The following is a 16,983-nucleotide window of genomic DNA, read 5'->3' as shown; positions in this document are numbered from 1 at the left end:
TAGGAAAATTAAAGGAAACCTAAGTGAGTAAATATTTGCCATAATTGTGATTGAAAAATAAAATATTGTTATAAAAACAAAATTTTGTTATAAAAGCCATTCCCTTTCAAGTCAATCTGTAGATTTAATTTAATTCCGTTCAAAATTACAGTAAACTTTTTTGAAGAAATTCTCAAGTTCATTCTACAAGTTAAAAAGGAAACCCAAATGTCTAAAATATTCTAAAACAATATTGAATAAAGCATAATAAATGTGGTAGAGTTAATGCTATCTGATTCCAAGATTTACAATAAAACCACAATGATCAAGACTTGGTAGTATTTGTGTAAGTACTCGCAAATAGATGAGAAGTAAACTCAAACTTTCAGTGTCCATGAAATTTGATGGAGTTAAGGCAATTCGATGGGGAAAGTACAGTCTTTTCAACAAATGATATTGTATAGTATAGAGTGGTGTGGAAACAAATGAAGCTTGACTCCTACCTTACATCATACGTGCAGATTAAATTAGATGGGATCATAGAGCTAAAAGTAAAAACTAAAATTACCAAAACTTATAGATGAAAAATAAGAAAATATCTTGATGATGGATACAAACAGCATTATCAATTAAAAAAGGGCAAATTCAACTTTTTCAGAAGATTCTAAGAAAATAAAAAGGCAAGCCATAGAATGGGTCATAGTCTAAGTACATGCTTAACTTAGTAAGAAAATGCTACACTGGTTTTCAAAATGCTGTTTTCATCCTAAACTTATAACAGCAATACAAGAGAGTTCCAATTGCATCGTGCTTACTGGAATTTTGATTTTTTTTAATTTTAAAATTTAATTTTAGCCATTCTCTAGTGAGTGCAGAATTTAGTATTTTTAATTTTAGCCATTCATTCTGGTGAGAGTTGATGTTGCATTTCCCTAGTGATTGATGAATTGAGCATCTTTCTTGTAATCCTTTGTTGTTTGCATATCAGGGTTTTGTTTTTTGTTTTTTGTTTTGTGGTGTTTTTTTTGTCAAGTGTCTGTATAAGTGTTTGTCCATGTTTCAAGGGATTGTTTGACTTTTTATTAATGAGTTGTAGATTTTCCTTTGCATATTCTACATATCCATGTGGGTTCTGAGATGTTGAAATTCTGATAGAATGTTTTTTTTCCATACCTACAAATGTTTTCTGGAAGCTCTGTCATTCATGCTGGGAAGTAGTATTACAGTTTCCTTATCTCCTTCTGCTTGGATTTTGGAGAGAAGAATTTTCATTGGGTTAAAATGTTTTTGTTGTCACTCTTACAGTAGCTTTATATGGATATTACTTGATAATTTCCAATCATCTTTAAGTGTCTTGCAATATCCTTATTCTGCAATAACAAGGGTATGCCAGTGGGATGGAGGTTTGTGGTCATTTGGTAGGTTTCTTGCTTCAGGAGAGACATATCCTGTTGTTTCAGTGAAAGATGGTTTCTTTGATTGTTGGTGCTTTCTGTGGGTGGTTTGTGTATTTTCTGATTTTATGAAACCTCTTTTGTGTCTGTTGAATTCTTAATTTCCTTTTGGTTCCTTCTTTGATTTTAAGAAATATGGCCCCTTCAGGTGACCCTGCTCTTCCCCAGAAACAGTGCATTTGACAAACTGCCCTTTCTTTTCCTGGGCCCTATCTTGTGCCTCATTCTTTGGATTTCCTGGTAGCCAGTGTTGATCCAACAGGCTCAAATCCTATTCTCTTTTTTTTTTCACTCAGGGAGGGACTGACTTTCAGGGGATGATTTTCTATGTTTCTGTTCATTGTCTATCTTACTATTGATTCCCGTGTGAACTCTGGTGCTGGCTCCACCGGTTTAAAATGTTCGTTTCCCCAACTCACATGTTCATGTTTTTAGTATTCTCCATTTTCTAGTGCCTCCGTAGGTTGGGGTATGGGTGGCTTTATATTTGCTCCCTTTCTTGATTAGAATTGTTTTTCAAGGAACTATGGAAAGATTTTTATTAGACTGTCAGCATTGTCCAATGGGAAGTGAAATCATCAAGACTAAAATTTTATATGTCAAAAAAATATCATGAATATGCGGGAAGAAAATATGGAAGACTACTTTTTGTTATTTTGTGGGTAATGAAATATTTTCTAATTAAAGAATGAATTCCAGAAGAAATGAATACTTTAAAATTTTTAATCTTTTCATTTTAGCCCACGGGATTGTTAAAAAAAAAAAAAAGACAACCTAGAGGTAAAAGGTATAGAACAAACTGGGAGGAAATATTTGAAATATTTATATAAAGTATCAACATCAAATATATTCCACAAAATTTATTGAGGTCTTAGAAAAAAAGCAGGTACTCTTCTGGGCTTCCATTTTAGGGGATGAAAATATGAAGTAAATAAATGATAAAAGTGGAGGGAAGGCTGGCGTTGATGGGTGGCATTATGGCAACAGGTAAAGCGGAGGAGGGTTAGAATTGTTAGTAGACCAGTCATGATGACTTCTTAGTGAAGTTGGACTGGAAAAAAAAGACCCATAGAAGATGAGATGGAAAACCATGCAGAGATGCCTGGGAAAGATATTCCCAGGCAGAGAGGAAGAACAATTATTGAGGTAGCAAGAGTGGAAAAGGGGAGAGGAAACATAATAGGAAATGAAAGATGTAGTGGAAACTGGATTATTTAGGATGTTATAGACTACTGTGATGACTTTGGCTTTTACTTAGTGTAAGACAGGAAGCCTTTGGCGAGTACCAAAAGGAGGAGGGACATGACCAGCATTGCCTTTTGATGGTATCACTCCAGCTATTATTTTGGAATAGACCATAGTGTGTGTGTGTGTGTGTGTGTGTGTGTGTGTGTGTGTGTGTGTTGGTTGGTTGGAAGAGGTAGTCATGGAGCAAGGATGGAAAAAGGAAGATCATTTAGGGGAAACAACCACAATAATCCAGGAGACAGAGAATGATGATTCATAACAGAATGATTCAAAATGTGTACAGAACTCAAGTAAATTAAGTAGAAACAAATAAAATGAAGTCTTTGAAGCTGGGCAAAGGATATTGGTGTGCATAGCTCCTAAAAAATGTATGGCTATTTTATGGCTGACATATATATATATATATATATATATATATATATATATATATATATATATTTATGAAAATATATATGAAAATCTGAAAAATCTCATCATCACTAATAACATAAAAAATGAAATTTAGCATATATACAGTAAAGTGCAAAAAACAACACTGAGTTCCCGTTCTTTGCATCTCAGATTTTGAACTGTTTATTGTCGGCCAGAGTCTGAGGAAATGGTCATTCACACTATGGAAAAGTATCTGAATTAATTATTAGTTGTGAGAGGTGATAGATGGAGCAATATTTATACAATTTTTAATTTTTAAATATTTACTCTTATCAACTGTACATTATCTTAGAGTTTAAAAATGCAAGAAAAAAGGGGGCACCTGGGTGGCTCAGGCAGTTAAGAGTTCAGCTCTTGAACTCAGGTCATGATCTCACAGCTTCAGGGGTTCAGTCCCTTTGTGGGTTCATCGGGCTCTGCGCTGGAAGGCTTCACATTGCTTGGGATTCTCTCTCTCCCTCTCTCTCTGTTCTTCTTCCCCTTGCACTGTCTCTGTCTCTCTCAAAATAAATTTTAAAAAAATGCAAAAAAAATGTTTGTCACAGTAGTACCTTTGCTGTAAGAAATGAGAAACTAACTAAATGCTATCTACGATAAAATTATAAAATAAACCATGGTAAATGTATTTAGTCATTGGAGAAATGACTATATATTGTTGTGAGCTGATGTGGAAAGATATCTGCTATATGTTAATAAGTGAAAAAAACTTACCAGAAGCATTACTCACAATAGCTAAGATATGGAAACAACCCAAGCGTCCATCAATGGATGAATGGATAGAGAAAATGCTATACACACACATACACACACATACATACATGTATATATGTAATGGAATATTATTCAGCCACATAAAAAGAAATCCTACTATTTGTGACAACATGGATGAAGCTGAAGGATATTATGCTGAATGAAATAAGCCACACAGAGAAAGACACATACTATAAGGTCTCACTTGTATGTGAATAAAAAGCAAAACAACAAACAAACAAAGAAATCCCTCAAACTCATAAAAACAGAGTAGGATGGTGGTTACCAGAAGCTAGGGAAATATTGGTCAAAGGGTGCAAAGTTGGGTTTATTTAGGATGAATAAGAGATCTAACATGTAGGTTTGATGACTCTACTTAATAATACTGTATTGAACACTGGAAAGGCACTAAGAGAGTAATTTGAAATGTACTCATCACGCACACAAAAATGATAACTATGTGAACGTATGATATGTTAATTAGCTTGACTATAGTAATCATTTTACTATGTATATGTATATCATATTATGTACACCTCCAATATATACAATATATATTAAAAAGTATTTTTGAAACATGTAGAATAGAATGTGTGATATACTCCAATTTCAGTAAGGAGAAAACAAATAAACAATGACCTTTGTGTGTGTGCTAAACGCAAGAGTTTGTGTGTAAAAAATTCTGAGAAAAAATTTGCCAAATTGTTGGCAGTGGTTTCTCTGATGATGGCAGGTAGGACTACAGAGAACTTTCACTTTTAGCTTCTATAATTCTATAGTGTTTGAATTTTACGTAACTATTATTTATTAATTTTTGGCAAACTTCTGTATTGAAGTTTAACGTATATAAAGTGCAAAAATCATAAGTGTACAAGTTGATGGATTTCAAAAACTGACTAGCCCTGCATATCTAGCACCCAGGTTATTAAATAAACCATCTTCAGGGCCCCCAGAAGCTCTGCATTATGCAGAGCTGTTCTACGTCACAACCAGGACTACCGTTATCCTGATGTCCGACACCACTGATTTAATTTGCTTGGTTTTAAACTTGATATAGTTGAGATTACGCAGTGTGCATTCTACTCTACCTAGTATTTTTTCCAGAATGTCGTGTTTGTGAGATTTATGCATGCAGTTGAATGTAGCTTGGTTTGTTCACTTTCAGTGCTGTACTGTATCCCATCTCTTTATCCTTTCTGTAGTTGATGGGCATTTGTACACATTCCAGTTTGATGGTATAATGAAAAGTAATTCATTATACCACCACTATACAAGTATAAATGTACTTGTATATCTTCCTGAACCTATGAATTTTGGGGGATATATACCTTGGAGTGGAATAGCTAGATCACGTGGTGTGCATATATTTAGAAGACATACGGATAATGTATAAATAGTGCCAGTTTTTCAAAGTGGTTGTATCAATTTATACTCCCACTAGTAGTTTGTGAGCGTTCCAGTTACTCTACCTTTTGGCTACACTTTGTATTTTCTTTTTTTTAATTTAATTTTTTAATGTTTATTTATTTTTGTGTGTGTGTGTGTGAGAGAGAGAGAGAGAGAGAGAGAGAGAGGAGAGAGAGAAAGCAAGGGCCAGCAGGGGAGGGGCAGAGAGAGATGAAGACAGAGAATCCAAAGCAGGCTCTGTGTTATCAGTGCAAAGCCTGATGTGGGGCTCAAACTCATGAACTGTGAGATCATGACCTGAATCAAAGTCAAGCTTAACCGACTGAGCCACCAAGGTGCCCCTGTATTTTCTATTTCATTTCAGCCATATTGGTGGATGTTTAGCGGTACTGCATTTTGTTTTGCATTTCTCTGATGACTAGTGATCCTGAGCATCTTTTCTTTGTTGATTGGTCCCTTGGCTATAATCTTTCTTGAAAATCTATTTGCCCACAATTTTCTAATGGGTTGGTTGTCTTTTTCTTGTGCATTTGTAGGATGTATTCTAGATATGTATCTGTTATCACAAGTATGTAGTGCAAATATCTTCTCCTACTACGTTAGTTGCCTTTTCACTTTCCCATTCATGCCTTTTGTTAGACAAGAGTTTTTATTTCTAACATAGGATAATTTATCACCTTTCCCTTTCTATTATAGTTTTGCCTTATTATTTAAGAACTCTTTGCCTATTCCATGGCCCTGTAACTGTATTGCTTTTATGATTAAATATTTAAAGTTATAAAACATATTTGCATAAAAGTTAAGTATTTCTATCTAGATCTTGGATTTTTAGATTTTTTAAAATGTTATACCATTTTATTTTATAAAACGTGTATTTTATACATCTGTGTATCCAAAGAGCTGCACAAAGTATGCCTTCCTTAAATGTTTCTGGAGTGAACGAATAAATATTGAGATAGAAGAATGCTGTATTATTTATCCAGATACTTGAAACAAAAAATATTGAACTTTAGAATATGTCCTCTCTTTTTTTAAAATCAAAATCTAAATTTTAGGCAAGGGTGAAATGTATGTTTCTTACCCTTCTATTCATTTGAGTCAGCATGCTCCTTAACACAAAGCTTTAAAGTAAAAATTCCTTTGGTACCACTTGGCTCTGGCCCAATGTCTTCTTATTCTTGGGACAGGATGAAAGCCCATGCATGAGGCATAGGGGAAGAAGGGTCAAGTTCAATCACATATCTATATTTAAAACTTCTGCTCTTGGGGCACCTGGGTCGCTTAGTTGGTTAAGCATCCGACTTCGGTTCAGGTCATGATCTCACTGCTCATGAGTTCGAGCCCCGTGTTGAGCTCTTTCTGACAACTCAGAGCCTGGAGGCTGCTTTGAATTCTGTGTCTCCCTCTCTATCTCCCTCTCCTGCTCTTGCTCTGTCTGTCTCTCTCTCTTGAGAATGAATAAACATTAAAAAAATTACAACAAAACAAAACAAAAAACTTCTGCTCTCTCAGGGTGCCACATGTCTGTTTCCATTCCTTTGCCCAACAAAAGGCACATGGCTGAGCCTAAAATCAATGGATGGGGTCATACAAATATATAATCTTCTTACAGGAAAAGGAAGGGTGATGATTTTGAACAATTAGGCATTTTACTATTCTGTCTCATGGCAAACTCAATAACATTTTCTTTGAAATATTGTATAAATTATTATATTGTTATATTTACATGCAAATACATTTATATGTGAATTTAGTTTATTTAAAATTGATTACAGGATTTAAGACTTTGGGCTCAGAGGATAGGATTTATCTATGTCTATGGCAATATTATCAAGAACATGAAGTTTCAGTGGATGAGTGCATTGATCATTTCTTCCTAGAATACATGCAAAAAATTCATTCTTTCTAATGTAAGGGAAAAAATGACAACACTGAATTATTTGAAAACCTAGGGGAAAGTTGATCATACAACCTCAAATCAAATTACCCTTTATTACACTAAATGCTCTCTTCTCATAGGAAATTTTCTTTCATTGGTGTAAAGTATTATATTTTAGTTGGGCTAAAAGTGCATTTCTTTGTTACACAAGTGTAAAATCTATAAATCAAATGCTGTATCTGAAAAACACATGCACTTTTATATCCCATGAACAGCATGTAATATTAGTTGACTTATTCCCAAGTATAACTTGGCTAAATATTCCTGTAATTCTTACCCTGATTCCATTCCATTTAATACATTTCCTATCAGTTAGGAACAAGTAATTGTATTTCCAGATCAATTAATTTCTTCCCTCATTCAAATCCTTACTGTTGCTCTCCTGTCTATTGCCACATAGATGCCACCAGTACAGTAATAGAGAATTTTGTCATCTTCATGTCCTGAATTGTAGCTATTTGTATGAAATCACCTTCATCTGTTTAATTTTTTATTTATTTTTTAAGTTCATCTATTTATTTTGAGAGAAAGAGACAGAGAGAGAGAGAGAAGGGCAGAGAGAGAGAGAGAGAGAGGGAGAGAGAGAGAGATAGGCAAAGAGAGAGGGAGAGAGGGAGAGAGGGAGAGAGGGAGGGAGGGAGAGAGGGAGAGAGAGAATCCCAAGCAGGCTCCGTGATGTCAGTGCAGAGCCCCACACAGGTCTCAATCTCATGAACCATAAGGTCATGACCTGACCAGAGATGGAGTCTGACGCTTAACCTACCGAGCCACCCAAATGCTGCCAGGTGTTTAATTTTAAAGTAATAGTTTTAATTATAGTATTTGATATCACATATAAAATTTGAAAAACAATAACAAGAAGGTAAGATGTCTGTTGGAGAGAACTACTCTAGACCCGAAGGAGAGAAGCTTAAGAGGAGAAGAGTTGGTAGAGATAGAACTGTTCTCTAGTCACACTGTCGACCACACTTTGACCAAGTCTGTGCTTTTGCTGGCAGGTGTCCCCTCCTTTAACTTGATTGGTGTACCCAAGTAATTTATTTCTTTGCCTCCCATTTCCTTCTTTATCAGATTTTTGTGATGAGTGTTGTATATACATTACTTATTCATCCATTCTCTCAATTCTTATCACCCAGTAGTTTGGGCTCTGGACCATTACGTTCTACTGAAAATGATTATGTCTAATGATTAGTAAGTATCAGCTTTGTAATCTTTTCTTGAGGTGTAATTATTCTGGGCTTACAGGAAGTGTCACATGGTTAACGAACTTTGCCTTCTTAACGTTCTCTTATCTAGGCTTCTGTTTTACAGTATTATCATCATTGTTCTGACTTTATTATTGTTTCTTTTCTTTTTGTTTCATTTCTTTTATTTGTTTTTTTTCTTTTCTAAATGTGGGGCATTTCCCCTAAAGGTGGTTCTTCTTTCTCTATATTCTGCCTCCAGGAGATATGGATTCTTGACAGGTGTTTGCCAATTTATTTTTCTAGACTCATCTTCTTTTCTAAGATTTAGTTTCTTGTTTCTAAATGATGGATAGGTTTTAACATAACTAATATAAATGCATTGTACCCCAAACTGAACTTATGTCCTCAACCCCATATTTTCTTCTTTACCTGACCTTTCTATTTCTGTTAATAATGATGCTTTTTCCCTCCAGTGATTGATGAAAAGGATTCACCATGTAGTCCCACATCATCACCTCATATCAACATGTCTTAATGAGTTTCTTCTAAAATATACAGAGTTTTCCTTTCAACCCATTTAGTTACTTGTCAGTTCTTAATTAAAAATTTTATCATCTTATTCCCCCAAAGCATAGTGATATCCTAACTGGTTCCTCTGTGGCTAAATTATCTGTATCTTTCACATATCCCCCCATTAGTTTGGTTGCCTTAATCCTGACTTTGAGCACCCTATTCCCTTTCTGCACCCAAGGTTTAATACCTTCTTTTAGTCTATAGGGTAAATTCCAATCTGGAATTTAGCTAAGTAAATTTAGTACGAGAGATGAACTAGTAGCAAGGATTCAAATGAATTTGAACACCGAAGAGTGATTTGTTGGGACCAAGAATCTTATTTTGTGGAGTCAGAGAGACACTGGGAGAGACCAGGTATAAGTCTAACAAGGACATAATAATGTCCTAGAAGCTAGGAGGAAGAGAATCGGAATATGAGGCAATGTAATATCAAAATGCGTAGGACAAATATGTTTCAAAGGGCCAAAGCACAAAAAAACCTGGAAGCTGAAGATGCAGAAGCTAAGAAGGCTGGGAAAAATTTGAGTTGCCTCTTGGGAAAGTCTGAAGCCCATATTCCAGGATTGCCTTTGCTGTTAAAGTGTTTAAAAAAACTTCACTCTAAAGATACTTATCACACAACCTGCCTTTTCATCTTTGTCTTCTACCCAAGCTTCTCAAGCTAGATAGTCTATGGCAGATAGGCTAAGATGTGGTCTTGCCCGTCTTTCCAGATTCATCTGAACTCCCTCACATCCAACATTCTTTAATACTTTCCACACCTCTAGCCCTTTGAGGTTTCCCCTAAAGTCCTTTCTACTTTCTGAAAACAATTTCAAGCATCATATTTTCTATAAAACCTGCCTCAATCCTTTTGAATCAAATTATGTCTTATAAATATGTCTGTATCACTTATCACACCTCATTACTGGATTTTGTTTTGTCTGTTTTCTTAGCTAGAAGTTAAGTTAATGTCAGGCACTGGCTTGTTAGTTTTTTTTCTTTTTTACTGTGTAGCAGAGTACTCAGTTAATGTGAATGTTCCATTGATGCATAGTTAAAAAATGATAATACAATACTCACGAAATGACTTCTGCTTCCCTGTCTCCACAACTATGCTAAAACTTCCCCCTTACCTCTGATGCACCCCCTCTCATTTCTCCTCCTCCAGACTCTCAAAATATTTAATAAGTGCACCTAGCCATCATGGGATGAATGGGGTGGAAAGATGAGTCTGACAGGGCTTCTGCAGCAGGTGCAGTCTGTTGATCCCCAATTAAAACCCCATCTATGTAAGAAATTTGGTTACCAGCCCAGCCTGAAGGGGGCTTTCTCTCCTTCAAACTTCCATAGTTATGGTTGACTGTATTACTACTCAAATCAGTTTCACTAATTATTTAATATTGTGATCTCAAGCTGGTATTTGATTCTTACATAAGTTCTTGACCTCTTATTTTATTCTCCTTGTACGATTTGCCTGTTAAGACACATACATTTTTTGTTTTAATTTCCAACTAAACTGGAAACTCTTTGAGAACAAAGACTGCACCTCTTAAACTTCTTTGCCACTTTCAAAACATGAAGTGTGTGATACACAGGAAGAGTGCTGTAAGTGAGTGGGATTCCAGATTGAATGGAGTTGGGACCATGTAGGGTAGTGGGAAGACAGTTTATGAGACCATCACAAGCTTCCCCTGCTTCCAGAGCTGGGGAAATTCCTGTGAGACAAGAGCACTCTGTGTCAAGGGCAGTGCTCATAGGTTATCTGAAGGGTGAAGGAGACCCTGAACTTTTAAAGGCTGTAGACCATTTGGTTACAGGATCCTGTTTCAGAAAATTAGCTCTCTGGGCTGCTTCATAGCAGGTCTTTCCAGTTCTTAGCTTCTATTACTAGATTGATTCTTTAAATATAAGCATTTTAAATGAGGTGCCCTGTGGTCCTTTCATTCATGTCAAAAACCCATTTATTTTTATGGCTCTGATAATATTTTCACGTTGATACTCTGAATATCCAGTTTTGGGTTGACAACATGTCTTTATATGTTGATGAGTTTTGCATAAATTTAAAGTACATTATATATTGATTAGTGGGAGTGCAGGCTTGAGTCTCCAAGAACAGGTTGGCATTCATAATAGGTTGTATTTAAAACCAAATGGCTAGGACCAGTCCATTGCTGTGTATAATTCCCTGACTGTACTCACTGCATCATAAATAATAATGAAAGTAAATGTACGTTTATCAGAAAGAATCAACAAAACCCCAGCACTGATTTGCTGATTGCACTTGTCTCCAGGCATTAAGGCCAGTTTTCGAACAAGGGTGCCTGAAGGTTTGATTGTCTTTGCTGCATCACCTGGCAATCAGGAAGAGTATTTTGCACTTCAGTTGAAGAATGGACGTCCTTATTTTCTTTTCGATCCTCAGGTAAATGAGTAGTCATAAGACTTGATATTTCTGAGAGCGTCCTAGGTGCCAGGTACTGAGGTAAGCGCTTGTATTTTCACACTGAATCCTCACCAAAAGCTTGGAGGTAAGTACTATTATTAGCCCCACTTTACCAATGGAGAAAATGAAACCTACCATGGTGGTGATGACTCTCCCACAGCTGAAATAGCAGAGCTGACTTTCAAACCACATAGTCTGACTGAGAGTCTACATGCTTAACAACCATATGCTGTCTTATCATAAAGGGAAAAGTTTTATGTAAATTCGAAAAGGCTGGTTATTTTCCTTGTAAGCAAAATTATATCACCCTTTATTCTTCCACTTTCTCTCTTCCTCCTCTCTCCCTCTTTCTCTCTGTCTCCCCCGACTCTTTCTTCCTTCCTTCTTTCCTTCCTTCCTCTCTCCATGCCTCCTTTTTTTGCCAACAACTATTTAAGGGCCTATCAGGTAGTATAATGCTGGGTGTTGCAGACTGAAATAGTTTTAAAGTTAAATGTGACCATGCCCTTATGAAACAGTCTGAGGAGGATACACTGAAAAAACTAATTTAAAGTATTCATGTATATTAAGAAAGAGAAGTAAAAAATGCTAAGCATTATGGGAGCATAAAATAAAAGGGCTTTCTTTGCTGAGTTGTCAATCTTCTCTGAAAATGTGGTATTTAACTGAGATGCAAAACAATGAGGAAAAGTCGGTCAGAACAAGAGCATATGTCTGTTCAGGAAGATGTGTGTTTGAGGTGGGACAGGACATAGGAGATACTAATGAAAGATCGAGGAAGGCACTGGGAATATAATTTCCAGGCAGAGCAAATAGCAAATCTTAAGTGCCCGAGGTACATAAGAACATGACATTGTATACATTGAGATGAATCCAAGATGGCTGAGGGATGAAACAAAGAGAAAAGTGTGAGGTTGAAAAGCTGGGTGGAAACCAAGTCATGTAGGGCCTTGTAAGCAAATGCGAAGATATAAACTTTTCCTAAGGGCAATGGGAAAGCATTGGGAAGGGAAGACAAGGGAAGCAAGGGAAGACAACTGTCTTCCCTTTAGTTAAACAAATATTGGTAGGAATTTGACATTAGGCACTGTATTGGGCCTGTGAGTAATTGAGAAATGAGTAAAACTTTGTAAAAGATGTTTTACTTTCCGTTTCCTCAGGTTTTCAACTTAAAACTGCTGATCTAAGTCATAAATTATGCTTGCCAAATAAATGTTTTACATTACACTGTAAAGCTGGCATGACTTTTCCTCCCTGATCTAAGGCATGGGCCAAGAGCTCCGGGGGAGGATCACCTCTTAATACACCCTGAACACCCACACACCTTGGAGAGGAAAGGCAGGGCCTGCTGGACTAGATGTATTTGAGCATCATGCCAGGCTCCTTGCAGGGGCCTCAAGAGGCAGGGTGGGCCCTTGGTGTTTCAGGATGTTGGAAGAGCCATGAGTTGGCAGCTGGAAAAACCAAGGAAGAAAGTTTTCTGCCTGGTGTTTCAATGGGGATCTGATAACTACAGGGCCAGTACTTGATAGGTCCTCAGGCGCAAGGACTTCTATGTGTCCTGTAGAATTGCAGTTTCCTAAGGGGTGTCCATAGGTGGGCAGTGAGTGAGCAAAGAAGAAATAGCATCACACATAAGCAGATCCAGCAGCCAGAGAGAACGGGAGAAGAAGCAGCTGTCTCAGAAGGCCAGGCAGATGGCAATTGGGAACGAAAATACAACAACCAGCATGCTGAAGTTGATTCAATTACAGAACTGAAAATATTATTTATCATTTGAGAACTTTAAGTAGATTAATTAGAAAGAAGATACTTCTGAGCCTCAGATTAGCAGGTCAAAATATGTAACAAGATTTAAAAAGATGGAGACTACTAAGAAGAAATTCAAAAGGAGAACAAAAAACACCTGGACGATAAAAAGGATACAAAGGATGAGAGAAAATAATGGAATATAAAGTAGGAGAGGATATCCTTTTAATAAATAATGGATTATAAATTTATTGAAAGGACTGATGAAGTTTTAATCAAGATTAAGCAAACTATTGCCTCTATAGGATCTCTATGTGCCAGGCATTACTGTAAGTGTTCACACAATGTGTACACACACACACACACACACATGCACACACACATTTAAATACCACAACTCTGATGTGGATACTCGTAATCCCACTTTACAAGTAAAAATACAATCTGAGCCACAGTTAAATTAATTTCCCTGGCATCATCCAACTAATCAGTGATGAAGCCAGGACTGAAACCCTGGCAATCCACCTCCAAAGACCATGATTTTTAACTCCAGTATTATACTGCTTTTTAACATGAAAGAATAATGCTTGTTAAATACCCGGAGACTCAGATAAAATACCATCCATGTGCCATATTGGAAGGAAATATATCAAGCCTTTTGGCTTCTAACCAAAAGGAAAGAAAAAAAAGTCTGAACTATAAAGAGGAAAAGCAGTGGTGAATATTAAACCTGACAATACTAAGTTCACCTTAAATATTTAATGACAGTGTGACTAGAAATGTGTTTTACACTGCCAAAGAATCTTTGAAATAGAGGAGACACGTGGCAAAGGCAAAGCGGACAAACAAATACACCTCTAATAGTTGTTTGGTGCTAAAATTACTGAAAGTTGAAGGAGAGGGAAAGATGAGTGATTTAAAAGTTTCTAAAGGTATCAACCTAGTGGAGAAGGCAGTAGGGGAATAGATCGCGTTGGTGTCTTATTTTCATAAAATAGATAGGCAAGAATGTTTTATTTTAAATGCTGTGAAAAAGACATTAATTATTGATAAAATGAAGATGTTCCCAGAACATCCAAATTAACAAGGTGAAAAGAGAGACTAAATGCTAGATGGTAAAAATCAACAAAAATCATGAAAAGAGAGGAAAACAGTACGGTAAAATAGAAGAATGTCAATGAGAAAGAAAAATCTGGCTCTGTGTTTCTTTCCTCAACCTATTAATATCCGGGAATATTTGAGAAGATGCCAGATAGAGAAAAACCTTAATTGTGTAACCGCTTAGTCATAGAGCTTTGAAAGTATACAAAGTGGGTTCACATTAATTATCTGACTTCATTCTTGAAGTGGCCACTTGAGGTAGGTATTGTTTTCATCCCAGCTTTAGAGGAAGTGGTTTAACTAGGGTCACACAATAATTTAGTGATGACACTGGCCCTGGATTTACTTTATTTCATTCAATGCCATTTGGTTACACAACTTTTGTACTCCCGGCACTGTGTTATGCAGTTATGCACTGGAGCACAGTGGTGAGAAATGAATGCGATGCCATTCCCTACTTCCCGTTGCTCATCTGGGCCTCTTCTCCCCCAGTTGGAGAACAGAGTCTCTGCCCAAGTCGGAGAGGGCAGGGAAGGAACAGTACTCAGAGAGATGTCCTATGGTGGCTTCATGCTGCCTTGCACTTACAGTTGGCCATGTCCTTCATGAATGTCCATCGCAGTGTCTGTGTGATTCTAGATGACCATGCACATCCCAGAGCTACATTTGCAACCAGATACTGGCCTAGGTTGTTCATCGCCGGTATCCAGTACCATATGCATACATGCGGGCACACACACTTGTACACACACGCACTCCAAACATGTGGGGCAAAGTCTTTGCAGAATTAATCCAAAAATGATTTCACCAGACCTGAAGCACGACTGCCACCTCTTTGGACAGTGTTGTTTCCCTTTGGGGAGAATGTGGTACCTTAACATGCTGCAGAACAGGAGGGTAAACGAGTTAACTCCACTCAGCCACAGGATTGTCATTATGATCCTGAGAATGGCTGCCAGAAAACTCTGTCTCATCGTTGTCATTGCCTTTTCAGTGATCAGATAGTCCAGTGTAAGAGACAATAGCAGAGTTCAGGGAAGCATTCACAGGACATTGCCAATAATTTCTGTCCCTTTCCCTTCTCCCTCAGATAATTACTTAGAGCACTCATTGCTGTCATTACCTTTCCAGCTGCTCTGTCCCTACTCTCTATACTCAAATCCTAACCTGTATAAAAAGTTGGTAGGTACCAGCCAAGTATTAATCAAATTGGTATGGCCAAAAGTTGGAGGAACAGGGGGATGGAAGGGTTTAATGATGCCTGGCAAGTGATTTTTTTATCTGAAATAATAGTATCTTTCCATAAGGCAAAAGTTGCCTGCATTTTCAGGAAAGTGACAATGAATTTATTAAAAAGAAAATAAGGTATTAGTTGAGCAGGATTACCTTAGGATGTACTCGAGAAAGTGTAATCAGATATATTACACTAAGTGGTCTTGGGACTGATGCCATCTATGTATGAAACAGTGAGCTCCAGCTAGCAGAGGCTGTATCCTTCCCCACTACTGAGGAATTTATACTCTAATGCAGGTTAAGTAGACATATCTGCTAACTTTTTAATGAAGGCTGTACATATTTTCAGACCAAGAATTGTTGAACCAGAGGAATGGAGAAAATCTTGAATGTTCTTCCATTGTTTGTTCTGTTTTTAGGACAGAATATGGAATACAGCTGTCTGTAGAAAGTTAGAGGTATCCCAGATTTAAAGAAGTTAGGAGTTTTATATGCTTCCCATTGATGTTCAAATTATTTATATTTTGCCAGTTCTCTGTCCTTTGTCTTTATATGAGATAAGATTATCTAATGAACACCTTATTGTACTCATCAGACAAGTAGTTACTTGCTTAACGTATCTTTGGTATCAGACTGTATAGACCTGTGAGGGCAAAGTCTTTCTGCTTTGTCCTGAAACATATCCCTGCGGCTAAGTCCTTAGAATGCTCAATAAATAAATATCTGTTGACAGTTTGACTGACTGACTGAATAACTATGGGAAAGTATACTTATAATTGAAGAAAATTACCCATTTTCTAGGATACAATTTCCAGCTCTTTAATGATCATTTAACAATTTAGTTCTTATTTGTCTTAATTTCTCAGTTTGTTAGAAACTTTGACTTTAAGTGATGATTATTTTTAAGTTACTTTCCTGAATCCATTCAAAAGAGTTAAATTTGAATTGTGAAAAGAGCCTTTTATAGTAACTTAAAGTCACTGCTGTCTAGCACATCGTTTCAAAACAACTTGAAGTTATTGTGTGTGTTTTTAGAAATATGTTAATAAACTTAAGTCATGAATTCCTTATATAACAGTGTAATCCTACAGAGAGGCTATGGGTGTAAAAACTTATTTGCTTTTCTTTCAATGATCAAATGCATTCTGTGAATAAGTATTTGGGGTAGGAGGAAAGATTCTTCATAATATTTAAAATTGGATATGTGTTCGCATATTTTGAACCGAACACCTGGAATTATTGTGAAGATTCACAGTAAAGTTCCTCCGATTCTTAATTGCTGTATTTTTTGGCTAAGTCTCTACCAGCTATTATCTCCCATTCTTTATTTTATTAATTTCTATTTGTATATACCTGATTAAATGATATTTTATTGGCCAATAATGACTTGTGGGAATCATTTAAATGTTATATGTTCAGTGATGTTAAGAAGAAATTCACATAACATTCTGATTTCATTAGAAGAAAGCTGCAAACAAGTGTGAATGGCATTTATTTAACATGTCT

General features: G+C 36.4%; 1 protein-coding gene across 1 annotated transcript in view; it reads left to right on the top strand.

Annotated features, from left to right (window-relative positions):
• USH2A (usherin) overlaps positions 1 to 16,983 on the top strand; it is a 737,363-nt gene that overhangs the window by 279,388 nt on the left and 440,992 nt on the right. The window contains exon 22 of the mRNA XM_078441308.2: positions 11,243 to 11,373. Within this exon, the coding sequence (XP_078297434.2) occupies positions 11,243 to 11,373 (131 nt within the window). The remainder of the gene's footprint in view (positions 1 to 11,242; positions 11,374 to 16,983) is intronic.

Source organism: Panthera onca, chromosome F1 (genome assembly GCF_046562875.1).
Source record: "Panthera onca isolate mPanOnc1 chromosome F1, mPanOnc1 haplotype 2, whole genome shotgun sequence".
In the NCBI taxonomy this organism is placed as follows: domain Eukaryota; kingdom Metazoa; phylum Chordata; class Mammalia; order Carnivora; family Felidae; genus Panthera; species Panthera onca.
Note: the sequence above shows the minus strand (reverse complement) of the source record. Positions and strands in the feature narration are given on the sequence as shown.